Source organism: Lagopus muta, chromosome 8 (assembly GCF_023343835.1).
Source record: "Lagopus muta isolate bLagMut1 chromosome 8, bLagMut1 primary, whole genome shotgun sequence".
Classification (NCBI taxonomy): Eukaryota; Metazoa; Chordata; class Aves; order Galliformes; family Phasianidae; genus Lagopus; species Lagopus muta.
In genome coordinates this window covers 36,295,537-36,314,429 of record NC_064440.1, presented here as the reverse complement: position 1 = coordinate 36,314,429, position 18,893 = coordinate 36,295,537, and the positions used below count along the sequence as shown (strand labels likewise).

The 18,893-nt window shown below is 45.0% G+C and overlaps 1 protein-coding gene across 4 annotated transcripts in view; it reads left to right on the top strand.

Annotated features, from left to right (window-relative positions):
- The first annotated feature begins 52 nt into the window (after nucleotides 1–52).
- The window catches only part of DIP2A (disco interacting protein 2 homolog A), a 102,475-nt gene continuing 83,634 nt past the window's right edge, over nucleotides 53–18,893 (top strand). For 2 of the 4 annotated variants that reach the window (XM_048952508.1, XM_048952507.1), the window contains exon 1: nucleotides 55–206. In XM_048952508.1, the coding sequence (XP_048808465.1) occupies nucleotides 110–206 (97 nt within the window). In that variant the 5' untranslated portion in view covers nucleotides 55–109. Of the gene's footprint in view, nucleotides 207–18,893 lie in introns of all 4 variants that reach the window. The other 2 variants (XR_007378443.1, XM_048952506.1) reach the window with 2 other exon arrangements.

The window sequence follows — 18,893 nt, the reverse complement described above, 5'->3', positions numbered from 1 at the left end:
CTGCCCGGGCCGGGCCCGGCGGCTGCGCGGTGCGGTCGGGCCGGGAGCTCCCCTTCCTGCCGCTCCCGCCGGAGGCGGTGCTGGGCGGCGGCCGCGGCGGGCCCGCGCTATGGCGGCCGAGCGGGGCGGCTGCTCTCTGGACGCGGTGCCGCTGCCGCCCGAGGTGCGCGAGAGCCTGGCGGAGCTGGAGCTGGAGCTGTCGGAAGGTGAGAGCTGGAGCGGCGGCGGCCGAGCTTCGGGGCGGCGCGGTGCTGGAGCGCGGTGCCTCCGCCGCGGCGCCCGGAGAGGGGCGCGGGAGCCGCTCCGGCCTCGCCCCGCTTCCCGCGGCCCGTGCCCGGGTCGTGCCGGGGGCTTCGGCACCGCCGCCCGGCCCCGATTGCCGCGAGGCCGTGCGCGGGGCCGTGTCTGAGTGCGGCCCTGCAGCGCCGCTCCCTTCCTCCGCCTCCGCTCCGCGCTGGGCGGCGGTTCGGCGGTTCGGTTCTTCGGTTCTGCTGGTCGGTTCGGCGGTTCGGCAGTTCGGCCGTGGCCCCGCGCTGCCGGTCGCACCGCTCCGCTGCCGCTCGGACGCCCCGCGCTGCCCGGCCCGGCGGATCGGCGCTGGGCGCTGCCTTCGCTGCCCGTCGAGGTCTGAGATCCGAAGCGAATCGTTTTTCGCCTCGGTGCGGTTCTGTGCAGAGCTCTTCTACGTGAGAAAGTACAGCCGTGGCGGTTCTTCCCCTGTCCGTTCCGGCCCGTCGCTGCCCACAGGGATGGGGGAATCTCCTTCTCCGGGACGCTTCCCGTGCGACCTGCCGGTAGGCACCTGCTACGGCGCGGCTTTGGGCGGGGGATCTGCAGATGCGCAGAGATCCTTTCCAGCCCACCGGCCCCGTGCTGCCGTGTGTCGGCTCTGTGACCGCCTGCCGTCCGCAGGCGCTGCTCGGACAGACCCGCTGCCCTTGGTGCGCAGCGCTCACGTGCTCCGGTGGGAAGGAGCGGCGATTCCGGGTCGTATGTTTGCGGTTTAATCTATGGAGGATGGGTACAGACTGTGATACCCTGTTTCTGGAAGAAGTAAATTAATCCATGCAGACCGTTGGTTATTTCCCTCTTTCAAAGGCAGGTGAGTGTCCTCTTTCGAGTGGCTCCTGGGATCCTCCATGCTGCACAGCCGCGATGGGCGTGCTGAGTTCAGCAGCTCCTGCTGCTGCCTGCGGTCTGCTGAAGGTGCCCATGGCTCCTTCCTGTGGAAGGAAGGAAGGGAACTTGAAACAGTTTTCATCTATAAATAAACCGGGAAGCTGGTTCAGAATTTCCCCCTTTTTTGCTGTAGGTTGTCATGGCAAAACTAGAGGGAACTAAAGGTTGGAATCCCTTTTTTTCCTGAAGTTCAGTCTGCAATGCAGATACAAATGCCCTTGTGTTGTTTCCAAGTTTGTGTCTCGTTATGACAGAGTATTGCACCTTTGTGAATAGATGAAGTATTTGTGCAGTGCTTTCCATTAATGTTTGATAATTTTCAAGAGCAGTCCTTGTTTAGACACAAATGCCACTCATGTAATTTATTCTTTCATTAAAACTCCAGTTTATTTGAGAGCTGCACCTGGAAACACATTTGTGGCTCCCTGTGGTGTGGCTTGTGCTTAGCTGTCCCCTTGTCCTTCTCAGCCTTCTCCATAGCATGTTGCTACAGGCAGGCTAATTTGGGGGGGGGGAGGGGGCTGTGCTCAAGCTCTTAGCAGAGATTCTCTCTGCTATAGAGAGGTTTGTTTGTTTGTTTTTCCACTTCAGGTATATTCCGCTGCCTGTCAGTGCTGCTTGTCACGTTGGAAGTTCATTTCTGGATGACTTCTGTCCAATAGGATCAGCCTAAAGACAGAGGAATGCTTGCATGGAGTTTACTATCTTAATTATAGCCTTGTGATGAAACAGTGCAGTGTACCGAGCACCTGGCTGTTGTGTCCGTGCTCTGATGCCTGCAGATGGGTTTAGCAGTGACTGCTGGGCAGTGCGTGACTGTGCTGACTGCACTTACTGGGGAGACCTGCTGGCACTTCAGTGTGGTTTCCTGACAGTGAAGTGCAGTATTGGACAGCAAAGGTGTTCCTGCACCTTTCTGTTAGGGAAGTTCTCAGGACATACGTCTGTAATGTGTGCGTTTGTTCATGTGATCATTTAATACCTGAAAACAAATATGATCTGCAGAACGTTAGAACTGGCGAGACAGATCCTTTGCAAGTGACCGTCAGTGGAACTTGACCTTGACCTGCAACGTCTTCAATGCTTAGTTTCAGAGCCTCTCCAACAGAAGATACTGTGTCACTGTGTGATAACATCTCAAGATTGCCTGCTGCTACTGGGAGTAAGCGAGCGTGTGGACCAGGGAGGGGCTGCTGTTGAGCATGCGGTGCCCTTCATCTGGTTTGCAGTTGGGAGAGGTCACAGTGTTTCAGTAGTGCGTCCCTACACACTGACAGCTTTGGTCGTGCTTGTGTTTCTGCTGTTTGGTGCATGTATTATAGGGATGTCGTTAGGAGAGATTCCATTACCTCAAGGAGATGCTTGACTGGGAGGCAGGGAAAAGGGGGCTTTGCTCAGCTGGGTGGAGGATGTCCTTTGCTATCAGTGAGGTGAAGACAGTGTGCACTTGGAACTGCAGTCATAGCTGCCTATAAACGTGTCCTCCAGGAGGAAAGCTGCACCTTCACAGTGGCAGACCTTTGTTCCCAGGCTTGTTTTCGTACCCAAGCAGTGGCCTGCCTGCTCTAAAAGCCTTATTTCAGTATTCTGCGGCTGGGTTCTGGTTACTGCTAGACTTCCTACTACAAGAGCAGGAAACGAGATTGCTGGAAAAAAGGGGGCTTTAAGAGCTTTAAGGGGCTCTCTTGTTATGATAGAGAACACAAACAGATTTGTTTAATAATGTGGCGGTTGGAATGAAGATTTTCCCTTCCTGGACAGTTAGTTATGATGTCTTTAATGATACTATTGCTCTTAAACTATGAAGAGGAAATAGCATCTTTACTTTGTATGGTCTGGAGTGGACAATGATTCTTCCTGGAATCATTGGGGTTGGAAGGGACCTCTAGAGATCCCTGTCTCCAACTTCCTGCTAAATCAGGTTCCATAGAGTAAGTTGCACAAGAAAGCATCCAGGTAAGTTTTGAATATCTCCAAAGATGGAGACCACACAACCTATCTGAGCAGCCTGTTGTTTTGTTCCAACGCCTTCAAAGTAAAGAATTTCTTTCTCAAGGTTATATGGAACTTTGTTCTGCTTTGTGCCTATTGCTCTTTATCATGTCTGTGGGAACCACCAGGAAGAGCCTGGCCCCATCCATTCGACACTCACACTTAAATATTTATGAACAGTGATGAAATCATTGCTGGTTCATGGCCAACCTGCTGTCCACAAGGGCACCCGGGGTCTTCTCCACAGAGCTCCTTTCCAGCAGGTCAGCCCCTAACCTGTACTGATGGGTGCTGTTATTCCAGAAAATGAGCTCAGACTGACCGAAGTGCCAAGTGTCTGCCGGGATTGATGCCATTCAGCATGTTTCCCTGGTGGATAGGTGTCCTGCCCATAGGGTTCTGTTTGTTGCCTGGAGAAGAGGCCAAACCCCTCCTCATCACAACCTCCTTCAGGAAGTTTTACAGTGCAATGAGGTCTCCTCTGAGCCTCCTCTTCTCCAGACTGAACAATCCCAGCTCCCTCAGCCACTTCCTCCTCCAGTAACATTTGTGCTCCAGACCCCTCACCAGTTTTGTTGCCCTTCTCTGGACACGTTCCATGGCCTCAGTGTTTCTGGTAGTGAGGGGCCCAGCACTGAACACAGCACTCGAGGTGCGGCCTCCCCAGAGCTGAGTACAGAGGGGTGATCACTCCCTGCTCCTGCTGGCTGCACCATTTCTAATGCAGGCCAGGATGCCGTTGGCCCTCTTGGCCACCTGGGCACTGCTGGCTCGTGTTCAGCTGAGTGTTGATCAGCACCGCCAGGCCCATTTCCTCAATGCAGTCTTCCAGCCACTCATCCCCAAGCCTGTGGCATTACCTGGGGTTGTTGTGGCCAAAGTGCAGGACCTGGCACTTGGCCTTGTTGAGCCTCATCCCATTGGCCTCAGCCCAGTGATCCAGCTTATCGAGATCCCTCTGCAGGGCCTCCCTGCCCTCACGCAGATCCACACCACCTCCCAACTTGGTGTATCTGCAAACTTTCTGAAGGTGCGCTCCATGTCCTCATCTAGGTCATCAGTAAAGATATTAAACAGGATGGGCCCCAGTACTGAGCCCTGGGGGACACCACTTGAAAGGGGTTGCCAGCTGGACTTAGCTCCACTGGGCAGAGCCCGTTAGCTGGTTCCTTACCCAAAGAAGAGTATACCTGTGCAGGCCACGGGAGCCAGTTTCCCCAGGAGAATGCTGTGGGAGACCGTGTCAAAGGCTTTGCTGAAGTCTAGGCAGACTACATTGACAGCCCTTCCCTCATCTACCAGTCTGGTCACCCAGTCGTAGAAGGAGATGAGGTTGGTCAGGCACGACCTGCCTCTCATGAACCCATGCTGGCTGTGCCTGATGCCCTGGATGCCACGCACGTGCCGTGTGATCTCACCCAAGATGAGTTGCTCCATAACTTTCCCTGGTAACCGAGGTCAGGCTGACAGGCCTGTAGTTCCCTGGATCCTCCTTACAGCCCTTCTTGTAGACGGGAGTCACATCGGCAAGCCTCCAATCCTCTGCGACCTCTCCAGACAACCAGAAGCACTGGTGGATGGCTGAGAGCAGCTCAGCAGTCACCCCTGCCAGCTCCCTCCGCACCCTGGGATGGAGCCCGCCCGGTCCCATGGACTTGTGACTGTCTCTTTTTTTCTTCTGGAGTCTCAGCAGTAGTTTTTGGCTCATCCACACCGGTCTTCTTCCCCTACAGCTCGCCTTACGGTACTCAGGAACAGCCTGTTCTTGTGCACCGCTTGTTGAGTTTGGTGGGAGAACTTTGGTTTGGTTGTGCTGCCAGCCCTTGGGTGCCAGCATTTGTCCCACAGGACTTTCTCCTTCTCTATGCTCTGCTTCCCAACCTTGTTTTTTGCCAGTCTGTGAGGGCACGGCTGGGCTCAGTGGTCCTGTCCAGAACGTGATGAATGTGGTTTTGTAAAGTGAGATGCCATCACTGGGGCTGTCCTCAGTGCTTCACAGTTATCCCAGCACATTAATGTAATTGCAGCACTGATAAACAGGAGGCTGGTAGCTGCGCTGGCTGTATTACTGCAGTCAAAACCAGTTTTTCATGCTTTTACTGGTGTCTTAACTTAATTTTCCCCTTTTTTATTGTTTCAAATGAAAAGCTATTCCTGAAAAAGGGGACGGGTTGTCAGTACTGCTGCAGAAATGTTGTGTTGTTATCTAAGCCTTGCTATGTCTTTATTAAAACTAACTTGTAAATTAGAGGCTTAAGTGAGATGGCAGTTAACAAAAACAATGTGAAAACTTTGAAGTCCTGTGCGCCATTCTCTGTGATTATAAGATAAAGAGAAGCCGACCTCCACAATCAGAGTGGAATTTAGGATTTTTTTTTTCCTCTGTTTTGGAGGGTAATTAGAAATGGTCTGAGGAACTTCCCGTATGGAGTCTCGGGTTGGTGTTAGAGATGAGCAGCAGCCATGTTGGAAAGCTCTACCGGAGCAGCAGCGTAGCATGGTTGGCCGTGGGTTTTGTCTGTAGTGCTTCATCCCTTTCTTGCAGATTCCCAGTTCCTCCATCACTTCCACTGGTCTTGGAGTTTTTTCATTTGCAGGTTGTATTATTTTCTGTAAGATTTTTTTTCCTTTTTGTTGAAGGAGGAAACTTGTTCTGAAACATGATTTCATTGATGAAGGGCTATGGAGCATGAAGCAATGATTCAAGACCTCAGCTTGCTGAGTTACAAATGTAGCCCCATGTGTGTTACTGGATGTAACATCCTTTTATGATGCCTGTATACAAATACAAAAGCAAAATATTCGGTCATCTCTCTCTCTGATTACGTTTGGCATTTGTGTTGAAGTATTTAAGTTTCTTGGCACCAGGTTTGTAGCTCTCAAGATGCATAATTTTTTGGGCTGTCCTCAGTTTCTTGAAGTGATGATGGCAGTACTGAAGCACTGAAGAAGATGGATGGAAGGTGTTTGTATGGATTTTGTATGGATTTCCAGCACCATTTGGTGAATGAGGTCAAAGAAATTCTGCAATGCAGAATTCAGGGGCCAAAGCTGAAGTATATGGCTGAATCATTGAAGCCTCTGAATCATCCTAGTATCTTTTTGCCATCTTTGCTGTTTTCTTCAGTTGTTTCCCCAGCGATGCTCAGCAGGACTCTAAGTTAACTTTCCTTTATTGCAACTCTTTCCCTAAGGCACGATTGCAAGAGACGGCATTGCTTAGCTTATGTTTTAAAGGCCAAGACTTTTCTGTTTTATTATCTCTACCTATAGTAAGGATTTAAATAGGCCTACACATGGCTCAGAAATGGATCTTACCTCTTGCTGACCAGTGTTCCTCCTGGCCTCCAGCAAAAAGAATCTGACAAAATCCTGCCTCTTATACTTTTATTTGTGATTTGTGTACACTTGAAATATACTGGTAACTGCTGTCACTGTATTACAAAGACAGACGCAAATCATTTTATTTTCTGGATTTTCTTTATTGTGGCTCAAATTTGTGAGCTTTTTTCTGGATTTTTTTCCCCCCTAATTTTCTTGTTTCTTTCATTTCTAGTTATCTTTTTTTCCCCTAGACTTTTTTTTTCCAGATGAACAGGTGTGTAAGAATAATGTTTATGAGCTGGTATGTTCTTAATTATCCTCAAAACAGCGTTCTCTGCTACTGCAGGACCCGCAGGCTGGTTACACCGAACAGGCTGATGAACATGTGTGTGTACAGGAGGTATCAGGAGGCCAGCTCCTTCCTTCCCACTGCAATGCTGCAATTCTGCTGCTTCTTCTGTGTCTTGTTATCCTTTGTGTCCTGGTTTTCTGACCAAGTTTTAGGGCATCCTTCTGCAAGAGCTCATTCTTTCCATTTCCCATCTTCAGCACAAAAGATCCTCAGTATTTTCAACGAGGATCTTGTTTTTTTTCTGCTTCCTGGCTGCTCTCAGAGAATCACAAGTTGTCTGTTGTAGTCCCTGCTCTGTGTAGGGCAGTGCTGCACCAGGCTGAGCAGCCCTGTCCCAGAAGGGGAGTTTTGCCCTTGGCCTCCATTAGGAGTTTAGTTAGGTTTTTTTCCTGTATTTTCTTCAGGAATTCAGATAATTTACCCAGAGGACACCAGTAAGATAAGGGGCTATTTTGGCTGCCATGGCTCTCTGTGTTGTATTGATGCTTGCTGTGAGTTTGTCATCTCTGAGTGGTTTGGTAAACCAAGGAACTATCTTGTGGTGGTCAAATGCTGAGACATAGCATGATGTGTAAGCAGGAAAGCAGGCTGCAATTAGTGAGAGCCTCTGGTTTTGTGCATCAGCCTTGCTTGTGAGGTTTTGGGTTGCTTGTCTTGAATAATGCAGTGAGCTGGGCCGTCCCTGCAGAAGCAGTTGACTGATGTGATTGTGTGACAGATGGAGGAGGCTGTCACGGAAATGACGATTTTCTTGTTCTGATTTAAGTGGCTAGACCAAATGACATCCAGATTTCTAGACTTGCCAAACTTGCGAAGCTGGGCGTAGAAGTATCTGCCACTATTGCTAAATGAGTGTGAAGCCCTGGTTTCCTTCAGTCTTAGTCTCTGCAGATACTGATGCTATTCTGAATTGTTTTGGTTTTATTTTCATAGGTTATCAATTAGTAATTTTATTGGTACCTGACGCTGATCACTAAAATGTTGCAGATCAGAATCTTTCCTTCCTTATGGAAGGTGTTTGTCAGCTGTCTTTCAGGCTGTTTAAATTCAGTTATGACAAAAAACTTTGGGTGCTGGAAATCTTTGTGCAGAGCTCTTTGCATGGAGTGAAGGTTTGTAGAATGTAGCTTTATGGTAATTATTCCTCTTTCCTGATTCAGCTAGAGAAACTCTTTTGACCTTCTAGTAATGGGAATGTGCAGTAATCTGGAGAACCCTTGCATAGTTTTCCATCAGGAAGAAAAAGGGGGCTAGAACTGCGTGAATGGCTTCTCATCACATCAGTACTGTGCCACTGAGATCCACTGGGCTAATTACTATTCAGGGAGATCCCACCTCAACCAACCAAGTCCCGAGAGGCAGGGAAGGAGCTCGACCTGGTTCCCTTTTCCAGTGGTAAAAAAAAAAACAAAAACAAAAAAACACCTTCTTGATGGCTTTGCTGTATGAATTCTTACTTGGAAAAAGGAACTGTAGTAGAAATGTTAGCATGGTGTCCAGAGAGGTTTTGTTCCTCTTTAGCAATTAACTTCTGTGCGCAGGGATCCCTCCTATTTTGTATCAGCTTCTGACTCTTGGCTCAGTATTCTAATCTTACTTTATTGTTACCTTACTGATTATTTATAATACTTCAGATATTAAAATGACTCTGTGTAATGCCTACTGCTCATTACTTTTGCCCCAGGAAGTTGTCTGGATCTTAAATTTTGAGAGAAGTCTATGGGCTGCAAAATCATAGCAGGCTTATTGTTGGGAAGGCATCTCATGGACTGCTTTGAGATGGCAGAGGTGAAAGAACAGATTGCCTGATGAAAACCAGTGGATGGTAGACAACAGTAAGGAATAAATAAGGTATTTTACTTTGGAAATGGAAAGAACCAAGTGAGCTCTGACACACTGAGTGACTGGTGTAGTGTTTGCACAGCTGGTATTGTGCTGAACCTTCTCTCCAGATGGATTGGTGTCACAGAATGATTGGGTTGGAAGTGACCTCAAAGCCCATCCATTTCCAACCCCTTGCTGTGGGCTGCTTGCCCCACCAGATCAGGCTACCCAGGGCCTGATCCACTCTGTCCTTGAACGTCTGCAGGGATGGGGCATGCACAGCTCTCTGGGCAGCCTGTGCCAGTGCCTTACCATCCTCTGAGAAAAAAGTTTCTCCCTAACCTGTAACGTAAATCTCCCCTCTTCTAGCTTAAAACTATTCCCTGCTCTGATGTACATTCAGAGGAGAGGTTTTCAGTCATTTTAAATATCCAGAACTTGTGCATAGATAGTACCTGAGACTTATTCCAGTGGTCATTGTGTCTTTTCTGTGCGCTACCGATTTCACTGCACCTTCCATTAGGCGAGCTCTTCCATAAGGGCTGCTTTCACTATTTATTTCTGTTAGACTGTTTTGGTCACAGTTGAGTAGATTTTGGTGATGTCGCTGGATGCTTTGAGTGTTACCTTTTCCATAAGAAGAAACATCTCAGACGTTCTGTGAGCCATTCATTCTTCCTCCGCTGGTTCGCAATAGCTTTTTCATTACTGGCTGTTGGTCACTGAGCTGCTAAGTAGTGATTATGATAAAATTAGAGTGACATTAGCTAAATCACAACAAGAGGAGGTCTTGGTGTGTTAAAACAAGTGGTGTTTTGACAGTGCAAAGCAGGGATAGTGAATTAGTATGAGGTAATTCCCCATGATGACAAACATGTACTGTTGGACAGTTGGTGACTCATGCAGTGTTGACGTTATGATAACTTTGTTATCATGTGAACCAAATCTCAGTGCCCTTTTATAAGGGAAATTCTGAACTCCAAGGCTTGAGAATTTACTTTGTGGTTACTCTCACTGGAAATCATACTTGGTAGAATGACTGCAGTAAAAATGTTAGCTGGTGCTGTAGAATAACTGATGCCTTGACGTGGGAAAACAGTTGGACTGTTCACTGGACAATGAAGGACTTTGTTGTACTTAACCAGTAGAAATAGCTTTGGTGAAATCTGCCTCAGATTATTTTAAATAAAGGCATTTCTACAAGAGCAGCACTTCTCTGTTGCGATTGAAAGAGAAAACAAACAAACAAATATATTGACACACTACTTCCAAGTGATGAAATGGTTGATACAGTAGTAACTATTGTGGTTTTATGTTAAGACATTTTTAATAGCAGTGAAATAATTTGCATTTAATAGAATGAAGCCATTGGGTGTTTAATGGTAAATGCCAGTGGGTTGTATTTTCAGGCTTAGGAAACTTAGGTTTAAAGAGAATCCAGCTATCAACATTATAAGAATTGGTACTGATTCTTTGGGATTCATCTACATTTTGGACTGTTTTTTTTTTAGTGTGTTTAAAGTTAAAGTGTTTAAAAATAAGTGTTCTTTTGGCATGTTTACTAGAGCTGCTATTCAAAAACAAATTACAGAATCACAGATTGGCCAGGGTTGGAAGGGACCTCAAGGATCATGAATCTCCAACCCCCCACCAATGCAGGGCCACCAACCTCCACATTTCATAGCAGCCCAGGCTGCCCCAGGGCCCCATCCAACCCAGCCTTGAACACCTCCAGGGATGGACGGGGCATCCACAGCCTCTCTGGGCAGCTGTTCCAGCGCCTCACCACTCTCTGTGTAAAGAGATGTCCCCCTGACATCCAACCTCAATCTTCCCTCTCTCAACTCAAAACCATTTTCCCTTGTCCTGCAGTTACCAACCCTTTCAAGAGTTGATTTCCCTGCTGTTTGCAGGCTCCCTTTAGGTACTGAAAGGCTGCAATGAGGTCACACTGCAGCCTTCTGTTCTCCAGGCTGAACAAGCCCAGCTCCTTCAGCCTTTCCTCACAGGGGAGGTGCTCCAGTCCCCTGATCATCTTTGTGGCTCCTCTGGACCCTCTCCAACAGCTCCCTGTCTTTCTTGTGTTGAGGGTCCCAGACCTGGATGCAGTGCTGCAGATGTGGCCTCACAAGAGCAGAGTAGAGAGGGACAATCACCTCCCTGTCCCTGCTGGCCACCCCTCTGCTGATGGAGCCCAGGATACCAGTTGCTTTCCGAGCTGTAAAGGCACACTGCTGGCTTGTGTTAAGCTTTTCATCTACCAGGACCCCCAGGTCCTTCTGTTCAGGGCTGCTCTCAAGGATTGCTCCTCCCAGTCTGTATGGATGCCTGGGATTCCTCCAGCCCAAGTGCCAAACCTTGCACTGTGCTATGTAGAACCTCATTAGATTCATGTAGGCCCACCTTTCAAGCCTGTTGAGGTCCCTCTGAATGGCATCCCTTCCTTCCATTGGGTCAACCACACTGCAGTAAAAGTGGAAGTGTCTTTTGAGAAATCAGGAGACACCATTACTGCAGTTATTTCTTAAGTCGATTACATTCAGAATATCAGCTCTTTTCTTCAGTGTCTTAACACATCCTCACTGTGAATTCTTTCTGCCCACTGTCTGGCACTTGCAGTAACTCTTGTCATTTTGTCTAGTTCTCATCTCGATGTAATAATACTTTCTAGAGGTACATCTGCGTACTGTTCCTTTCTAACTGAATATGTCAGAACAGTAGGAGATCAGTTCAAATGATATGGTAAGTGGAGAAGGATGTTTCTTTTCTTTGCCAGTGCTTAGCCAAGATGTTTTTATTCCACATCTTTCTCCTTCCAGGATCAGTTCCAAAGATGCTAATTGGGCAAAATCTTAGGCAGGAGAAGACTTGAAGAATATGCAGGGATGTTTCCAGACGGACTTTAGTGGTGCATTTTTGTGTTGCAAAAATCTGCAAATTTTTGCTGCCCAAGATGGGAGCTTGAAATCCATCACACCTGCTGACTGCTGCATTATAAACAGTACATGATGACCTCTGTGTTCAGTTTTTCCTCTCCCTTTGGGGGTGAAGGGGTGCTGAACCAAGCCCCTCAGTTCCTGGCTTTCTTAGGTGCGAATTAAGAAATCCGGGCTCCCTTCCGTTCTGTTGGGTTTTTCAAGGAAGTTTTGGATGTCAAGGATTCTATCACTCTCCTGAATAGTTTTGTACATGTATGAGTTCATTCTGAGCTTCTGCAGGAGGGGAATTCACTGGTGGCTTTTAAGTGATTTTTTTTTCTAGATTACAACAAAGGAAGTCACAATGGAACCTCAAGCAGAACTGGCGTGCAGAATGGTAACTTTGAAGTTACACTTTTCCTTCCTAGTTGCAGTGACTTGTCAGCCATCAGCAGCACCCTTCCAAAGCTCTACGTGCGTAATCAGGATTTCTTCTTCTTCTGAAATGAGGATTAAAATAATGTTGCTTTCAAGAATGTTCATGGGAGGGAACCTTATCAACTGTAAAGCCTGTAGAATTTGAAACTCTTACAGTATCTTCCATAGTCTGAGAACTGAAATTGATTTCTAATTTTATGAGTAAATCTGCATAGCTGTTGAAAGAAGGTTCACTATCTAAGGCAAGTCTACAAGGCTTTGAAGTTATTGTCCTCTTATATCAATTTTTGACTGTTTTGAATCAGTGTAAGTTACGTACACTGAAAAAAAGTGGAAAGTAAGATAGTTGTGGAAAATTAATGCCTTCGTTCCTGAGAGAATCTAAAAATGAAGAATCACATTTCTGAAGTGCAGGAGGGTTTATCCAGAAAACTGCAGAGAGTATGCTTTTGTACAGAGCAGGATATGTACTGAGAAAAAGTGACACCTGTGAACTGGAAATGATTTACAGACTGTAGGTATCACAAAAGTTATCATCGCAAGGCTTTGGCTGAAAAACAGAGATGTTGTAAAGATATGCCAAGATCATTTTCTTGGGAAAGGAATTGCATTTTCAGAACGTTTAGTAGAGCAGAACAGATTTTCACAAGTAAAAAAAAAAAAAAAAAGGTCTAAATGTAAGGAATATGTGTGACAAAGTGAGATGTGAGCTAGTTGCAGCTCAGGCTTTGGGAGTCAGGAGTTGTAATGGAATAGCCAAGCTAAATCTCAGCTGTATTACCTAATGTCAGTATATTCAAAGATTGCATGTTATCCATGTATTATATATTCCCCTTCTGTCACTGAAGTTTTTAAGGAGAATGCTATCAGATGGCTTGGGAGGATATTCCTTGGGTTATTCTCATAGGAAGTAATTTGTAGGGTTTCTGTGGGACTGAAGAGCCCCTTCTTTGTGATTTTCTAGTAGAAGCTTACCTAAAATTACCAGATCCCATCAAAAAGAATGTAGTAGCTGTTACATAGAAAGCAGGTGAAATAATGATTAAGACAGTCTTCAGTAGTATAATGTAACCTTCTCTATGAAAAAAAAATCAAGGTAGCCATTTTCCAGAGTTATTTAAATATGGGTAAGATGATTTAACTCAGCATGGAATGCTTTTAAGGATCTCTAAATAAGCCTCTGGAAAGACCGTATTTTCCAGGAGTAAAAGTCAAAATGCTCTTCTCGGTTGGTAAAGTCACGGTCAGGAAGTGGAAAGTAGCTCTGCTGGATATTTTTCCTCATGTTAGTCAAGACTAAGGAGAAAACATTGGGGAAGTTGTGGGAAACCTGATGAGTTTGGATGAATGGACAAGTAAAACTGCATTTATACAGGACCCACAGAGAACTACATATTAGATCAACTGGGATTTAATTGCTTTAAAATTCCACTGCTATTTATAAAATGCACTGAGACTGTTGATCATCAGTCAGAGTGAAGGAACTAATTATAGCTGTTTGAAATTATGGTTGAACTGAATTACAGCTGAATAGTATGTGTATCTTTTTGTGTTAGCTGTGTAGGGGATCCTTTATTCCGGACTGAAATACTGTGCAGCACTGAAGCATTTGTCTGTAGGAAACAGTAATGGCTTTGTCTTATGAATGTTTAAATGAAATCCTCAAGCAATTTAAACATGATGTTGGATGTCAGTTTAAAAATATTCATGCATTTTCTTTGCTGTCTCAAAATCTTTAAAGTCTTGGGGATAATTGAGGTGTAACGTTGAGTCATAACTTTGTGTGATGCAGTAACTTATGTTGGAGAAAAAACAAACACTACAAATTCATCAGTTTGAGACTGATGAGTCCATTTCTGGCATTTATTTTGCTCCAGATCTCCCCTTTTTGGGGAGAACAGAAAGTAAATCTTGATTATATAGCTTTGTAATGCTTTCCTGAAAATGCAGTGTTAAGATTTGATGGGTTAGTTAAGAAACAAACAGAATACTTTTACGAAGCTCTTCTGCAAAATGTGTTTTTGTAGGTTATCGAGCTGTTGTGCTGGAAGCAGATTCCAGGTAGCCTGCAGAATAAGTGTAGATCGAGTGAGTACTGGGACATGAAATCGGGTGGCATCCATGCCGTGTCCCATGTTGTCCCCACGTCCATCTGTCTGTATTCCTCATGCTGTGTGATCCCCATCCATAATCTCTTATGTATTCCGGAAGCTCATTTGCTTTATCTTTGAAGGAAAAAGCAAGCAGCCTTTTAGCATGACCCTCTGACAGCTTTCTATGTTCTGAAGATTAAAGATTTGATAGAGCCCGTCTGGATGTTAAGTAGTTTAATGTGCTACTGCTTATGCAACATCTTAAGGAGAAAATGTGACTGTAATGCTGCATTTGGAACAGTGACTAATGTCTGTGGTGTCTTTCGTTTGCCAAGGGTTTTGAAGGCAAATGTCATAATCCATTGCTTTGAACTAGGACAGTTCTGCTGCTAATGAATTTTCCACGCAAACTTTTTATGTTCTTCGGTTGAAGTGGAAGAGACTGAGTGAAAGGCATCTGTAGATGTCAGCTGTATTCTGCGGATATCTGAAAGATGTTTAAGTGCAAGGTGTAAAAGGTGAAAGCAGATCCAGATGGAAAGATTAACTCCTGTAGGATCAGACAGTTTTTTGTGTCATAACTTACCCGAAGAAGACACTTTGGAGTGTAAATGATGAATTTCTCTAGGATGATTTGTAATGGCAGCCTGGTGCCCCTGTGGTATTCCTCTGTCCTGAAGCCTGCTTCATCTCTGCAGAGGAACTTGAAACAAAAAGCTATTTAATGTTCTCTTCACTGAGCAGGATCTCCGCAGTGCACTGGATGAGTCAGAGGTCTTACTGAAAATTAAGTATGGTCATGTAGATGCTGTCAGTATTTGTACTCAAGGGAACATGTTGAATTGAATGGACAAACTTTAGTCTCACATTTTTGGACTTCTGTATTTGCCTTTGTAACTGTAGTGTTTGTCTTAGCTTATATTTTGTGCAGAGTTTTTATATTTGTACTAGGAGTCACTGCATATTTTTTTGTCGGAGAACTGGAATTGTAGAAGTGGTTGTGCTGCGCTTCACTGTTAAGACATCAAATAGATGAAGTTCTTGGATGGATGCTGTATGTTTTAATAGAGATTTCAAGATATTAAGTGATTAGTAAGACTCGTTGCTTCTTCTTTCCTATCTTTTCTATGACCTTCATTCCCTTCCCCATTACCTTAATTCATAATAGTATCCATCCTCCCCTTCCCCATCTCCCTGATTAAGATTTATAATAAACTGGTCGGACCAACATTTGAACCATTGTTTCTTACGCTGGGTATACAGATATCAACGAACCTCCTCTCTCTCCTGTAAATTGAAGTGAGACGAGCTGCCCCGTGGAGAAGGAATTATAGAATGGCTTGGGTTGGAAGGGACCTCAAGGATCATTAGGTTCCACCCCACTGCCACATGCAGGGCCACCAACCTCCAGATCTGGTACTAGACCAAGCCCCATCCAACCTGGCCTTGAACACCTCCAGGGATGGATGGGGCATCACAGCCTCGCTGGGCAGCTGTTCCAGCACCTCACCACTCTCTCAGTAACAAACTTTCCGCTAACATCTAATCCAAATCTCCCCTCCTTTAGCATAAAGCCATTCTGCCTGGTCCTGTCACTACCTACCTGTCTGTAAAGTTGATTTCCCTCGTGTTTCTAAACTCCCTTGAAATACTGGAAGGCCACAATGAGGTTTGCCCACGGCCTTCTCTTCTGCAGGCTGAACAAGCCCAGCTCCCTCAGCCTGTCTTTGTAGGAGAGGTGCTGCAGCCGTCTGATCATCCTTGTGGCCCTCCTCTGGACCCTCTCCAACAGCTCCCTGTCTTTTTTGTGTTGAGGCCCCAGACCTGGATGCAGTGCTGCAGATGTGGCCTCACAAGGGCTGAGTAGAGAGGGACAATCACCTCCCGGTCCCTCTGCCTCCCCCCTCTGGTGGAGCCTGGATATCATTCTGAGCTGCAAGAACTGACAGTCTGTTGACAGTGAGTTGATCTCACTGATCCATTCCACTACTTGTGTTTTAGCAGATGTTACTTTGAAATGTTTCTTAGAACTTTCAATTACTGAATTTGAATGCGCATATTGTGTAATATGTTTCTGTAGTAAGTGTGACAGGTAGACCATGTGTAGGAGTGATCACAGCCTTTGCACACCATGGTCTTGTCCTTTGCCTATCCATGGTTCAGGAAAGTGCTTCACCTTTGTTGGCCATTCTTAGATTCCTCACTTGAGCTGCCCACTTGGTGAGCAGTGCTGCAAGTAGAAGTGAGTGTAAGTGCAGGCATTGCAGGGACCCATTTTAAAGCGTAATCCCTGGGGGCATCATTTCCGACTGTAAAAGATGCTAACGGTCTGATTTGTGCATTGGATCTTCCCATAATCATGGATTTCTGGAGCAGGAACTGCTTCAGTCTTTAGTCTTGTGCATTTTTGTAGTGATCTGTTGGGGCATACCAAAGTATGAATAGGAAACTGCAACTAGTAAATAAGAAATGCTAAGCTGTTTGTAAAAGTTACACAGCTGGAGGGGCAACTCCTTGAGTATTTGCAGAGAGGAGGAAGAATCTGTGTCACTGATGTCCAAAAAGTATTCTGTAAAAGTAAAGCTCCGTACAAGATGTAGAATTTTAATATTCTGATATGGCTTCTTCTTGCTTATTGATCACTGTAAATTATGTAATGAGTTATGGAGGATGTGAAAGAGATAGAAGTGTTGTCTTAGAAGAGAAAGGGAGTTATATACAGCAACTTTACAGCTTCAAACAGCATTATACAGTTTGTGTATCTGGTTTTACTTTCACACAGAATTCCCCAGTGCAAGGGATGACTTCAGAATTAAGGCATTTATTACCAAGTTAAATGTGAATCGTTTTGTGTTTTGTTGTCTTAACTGAAAAAGTCTGATCAGATTAATATGATCAATATTACTGATTAGTCAGTAATATTCTAACAGTGGTATTGGAAGGGAATAGATATTTTCTTGCAGAAAGTGCCACAGAAAACGTTTTTCTTCATGTCCTCCCATCTCTCTATGAGTTTGTTTCTGTATTTTGGTTGGAGGCTGCTCCTGGATGTTATGGCAGTAGAAATACTTAGTGTCAAGGGAATGGGTGAAGAGAAGTGTGCTTCAACCTTGCAGCAAACTGTATCCCTTGCTACTCCCTGCTATGTCGTGCTTTAGGTTAGGATCCCTTACTTCAGACAATTATTGCTGTCCTAATTCCCTTCAATTCCCTATCTGGCTACTACGTGCCAGTTATAATTATTCTGCTTTTGCACGGGGTCCCTGGTGCATCTTGGAAGTTGCAAACAAGATGTCTAAACATTTAATCTGTGCAGCGTGCAGAGAGCAATTTTCACCTGTATTAGAAAAATACTTCTAGCTCAGGTTTTAAAGCACCTTTTGTTGGTCTGCCTGACCAATCCTGATTTGTTTTTTCAGCTTGTTTTTCAGAATTTTGTGGAAAGCAAACAGCGCAATCTGATGTGCCAGCTGATCTTCACCACTTTCCCTGATGCATACAGCCTCTCAGCTTGTTAAAGGAGACTGCCACTCAGGATTTGTGTCATGATGTGAGAGGAAAGCTGGATCTGGTTTCAGAATTTGTGTTTATGAGCTCTGGGTAAAGATTTGAGCCGACGTAACGGAACACACCAACTGAGTGATTCAGAGATTCATTTCATATTTGAAAATGCTTTGTAATGTTGTAGGGGTTGCAAGTTTTGAAAATGCATTATATCCGGAACTTAATGACAGTGTTTCTGAAACTTATTTCTTCCTCTGGTGCAGTAGTGGAAGAGAGCATGTTTCATTGAAGGGAAGCATCTCAGCTTTTCTAAAACAGGACTAGATTTTTAATAATTATAAGGGCTGGAGCCAGTATCAGGCTGGTATGCCTACAGAGGCATATTTGTAGCTGACATCTGTTGATTTATTTCTGAATTTTGTGGAGCGCTAATGGGATGGAAGGAAAGTGGCAGAGTTTGTGTTTTTCCTTTATCCTGGAGGAGTGAGCTTAAGGATTTACTAGAGCCATGTAAGAACAATTAATTACACAGGCTCACTGAGCCTGGTATCTTGCTAGGTAATTTTTGTTACCCAGTTATTCAACATTTTTCTTCCCTGTGAAATGCCCTCTCTTGGCAGCAGAAGTAGGTAATGACTTAAAACCAGCCTGCTCAATATTCTATGGAGAGCAGCTCTCCTGTTCTTTTTCGTGTACTTGTATTTCTTGCGAGTGCGGATTTGTGCTGAGCAGGATAAGCTGGAACACTTACAGAATGCAGCAACGATGACTGAAGTGTATTTAATTCACCTTTTCTTTTTTTCCTAATCTATGAAGTTTAAGTAAAATCTCTGGAAACTGCTTTTAAGTTTTGGTATTGAAGTGATGGTATATGAACGTGTCAGGATGGAATTTTCTAATGCTTTGTCAATAGTAAATCTCCAAACTGTAGGCAGAGATGAAGCACGCTTGATAATAGTGGTATTGTAAATTAGGTCGTTGTACTGTGTACTTGTGCACAGAGTGCAAAGCTTGATCTTCTGTTAGTAACATGCAGCTAGAGTTATGTAACTTTCTTGTATAGGCGTATGCACTTGACTAGTCAAGATCTTCCTTAGCTTCTAGAACTCAACATTTCAGAGAGATAATTTGTATTCAAAGACTTAAATCATGATTTAAGTAGCTGTGTATCTCTGTGCTACTACCTTTACGTGCAGACTACTCTAGAGTAAGTTTAATGAGAGGGATTAAGTTCTTGCTGCGAATTGGGTATTAATTATAGTAACACAA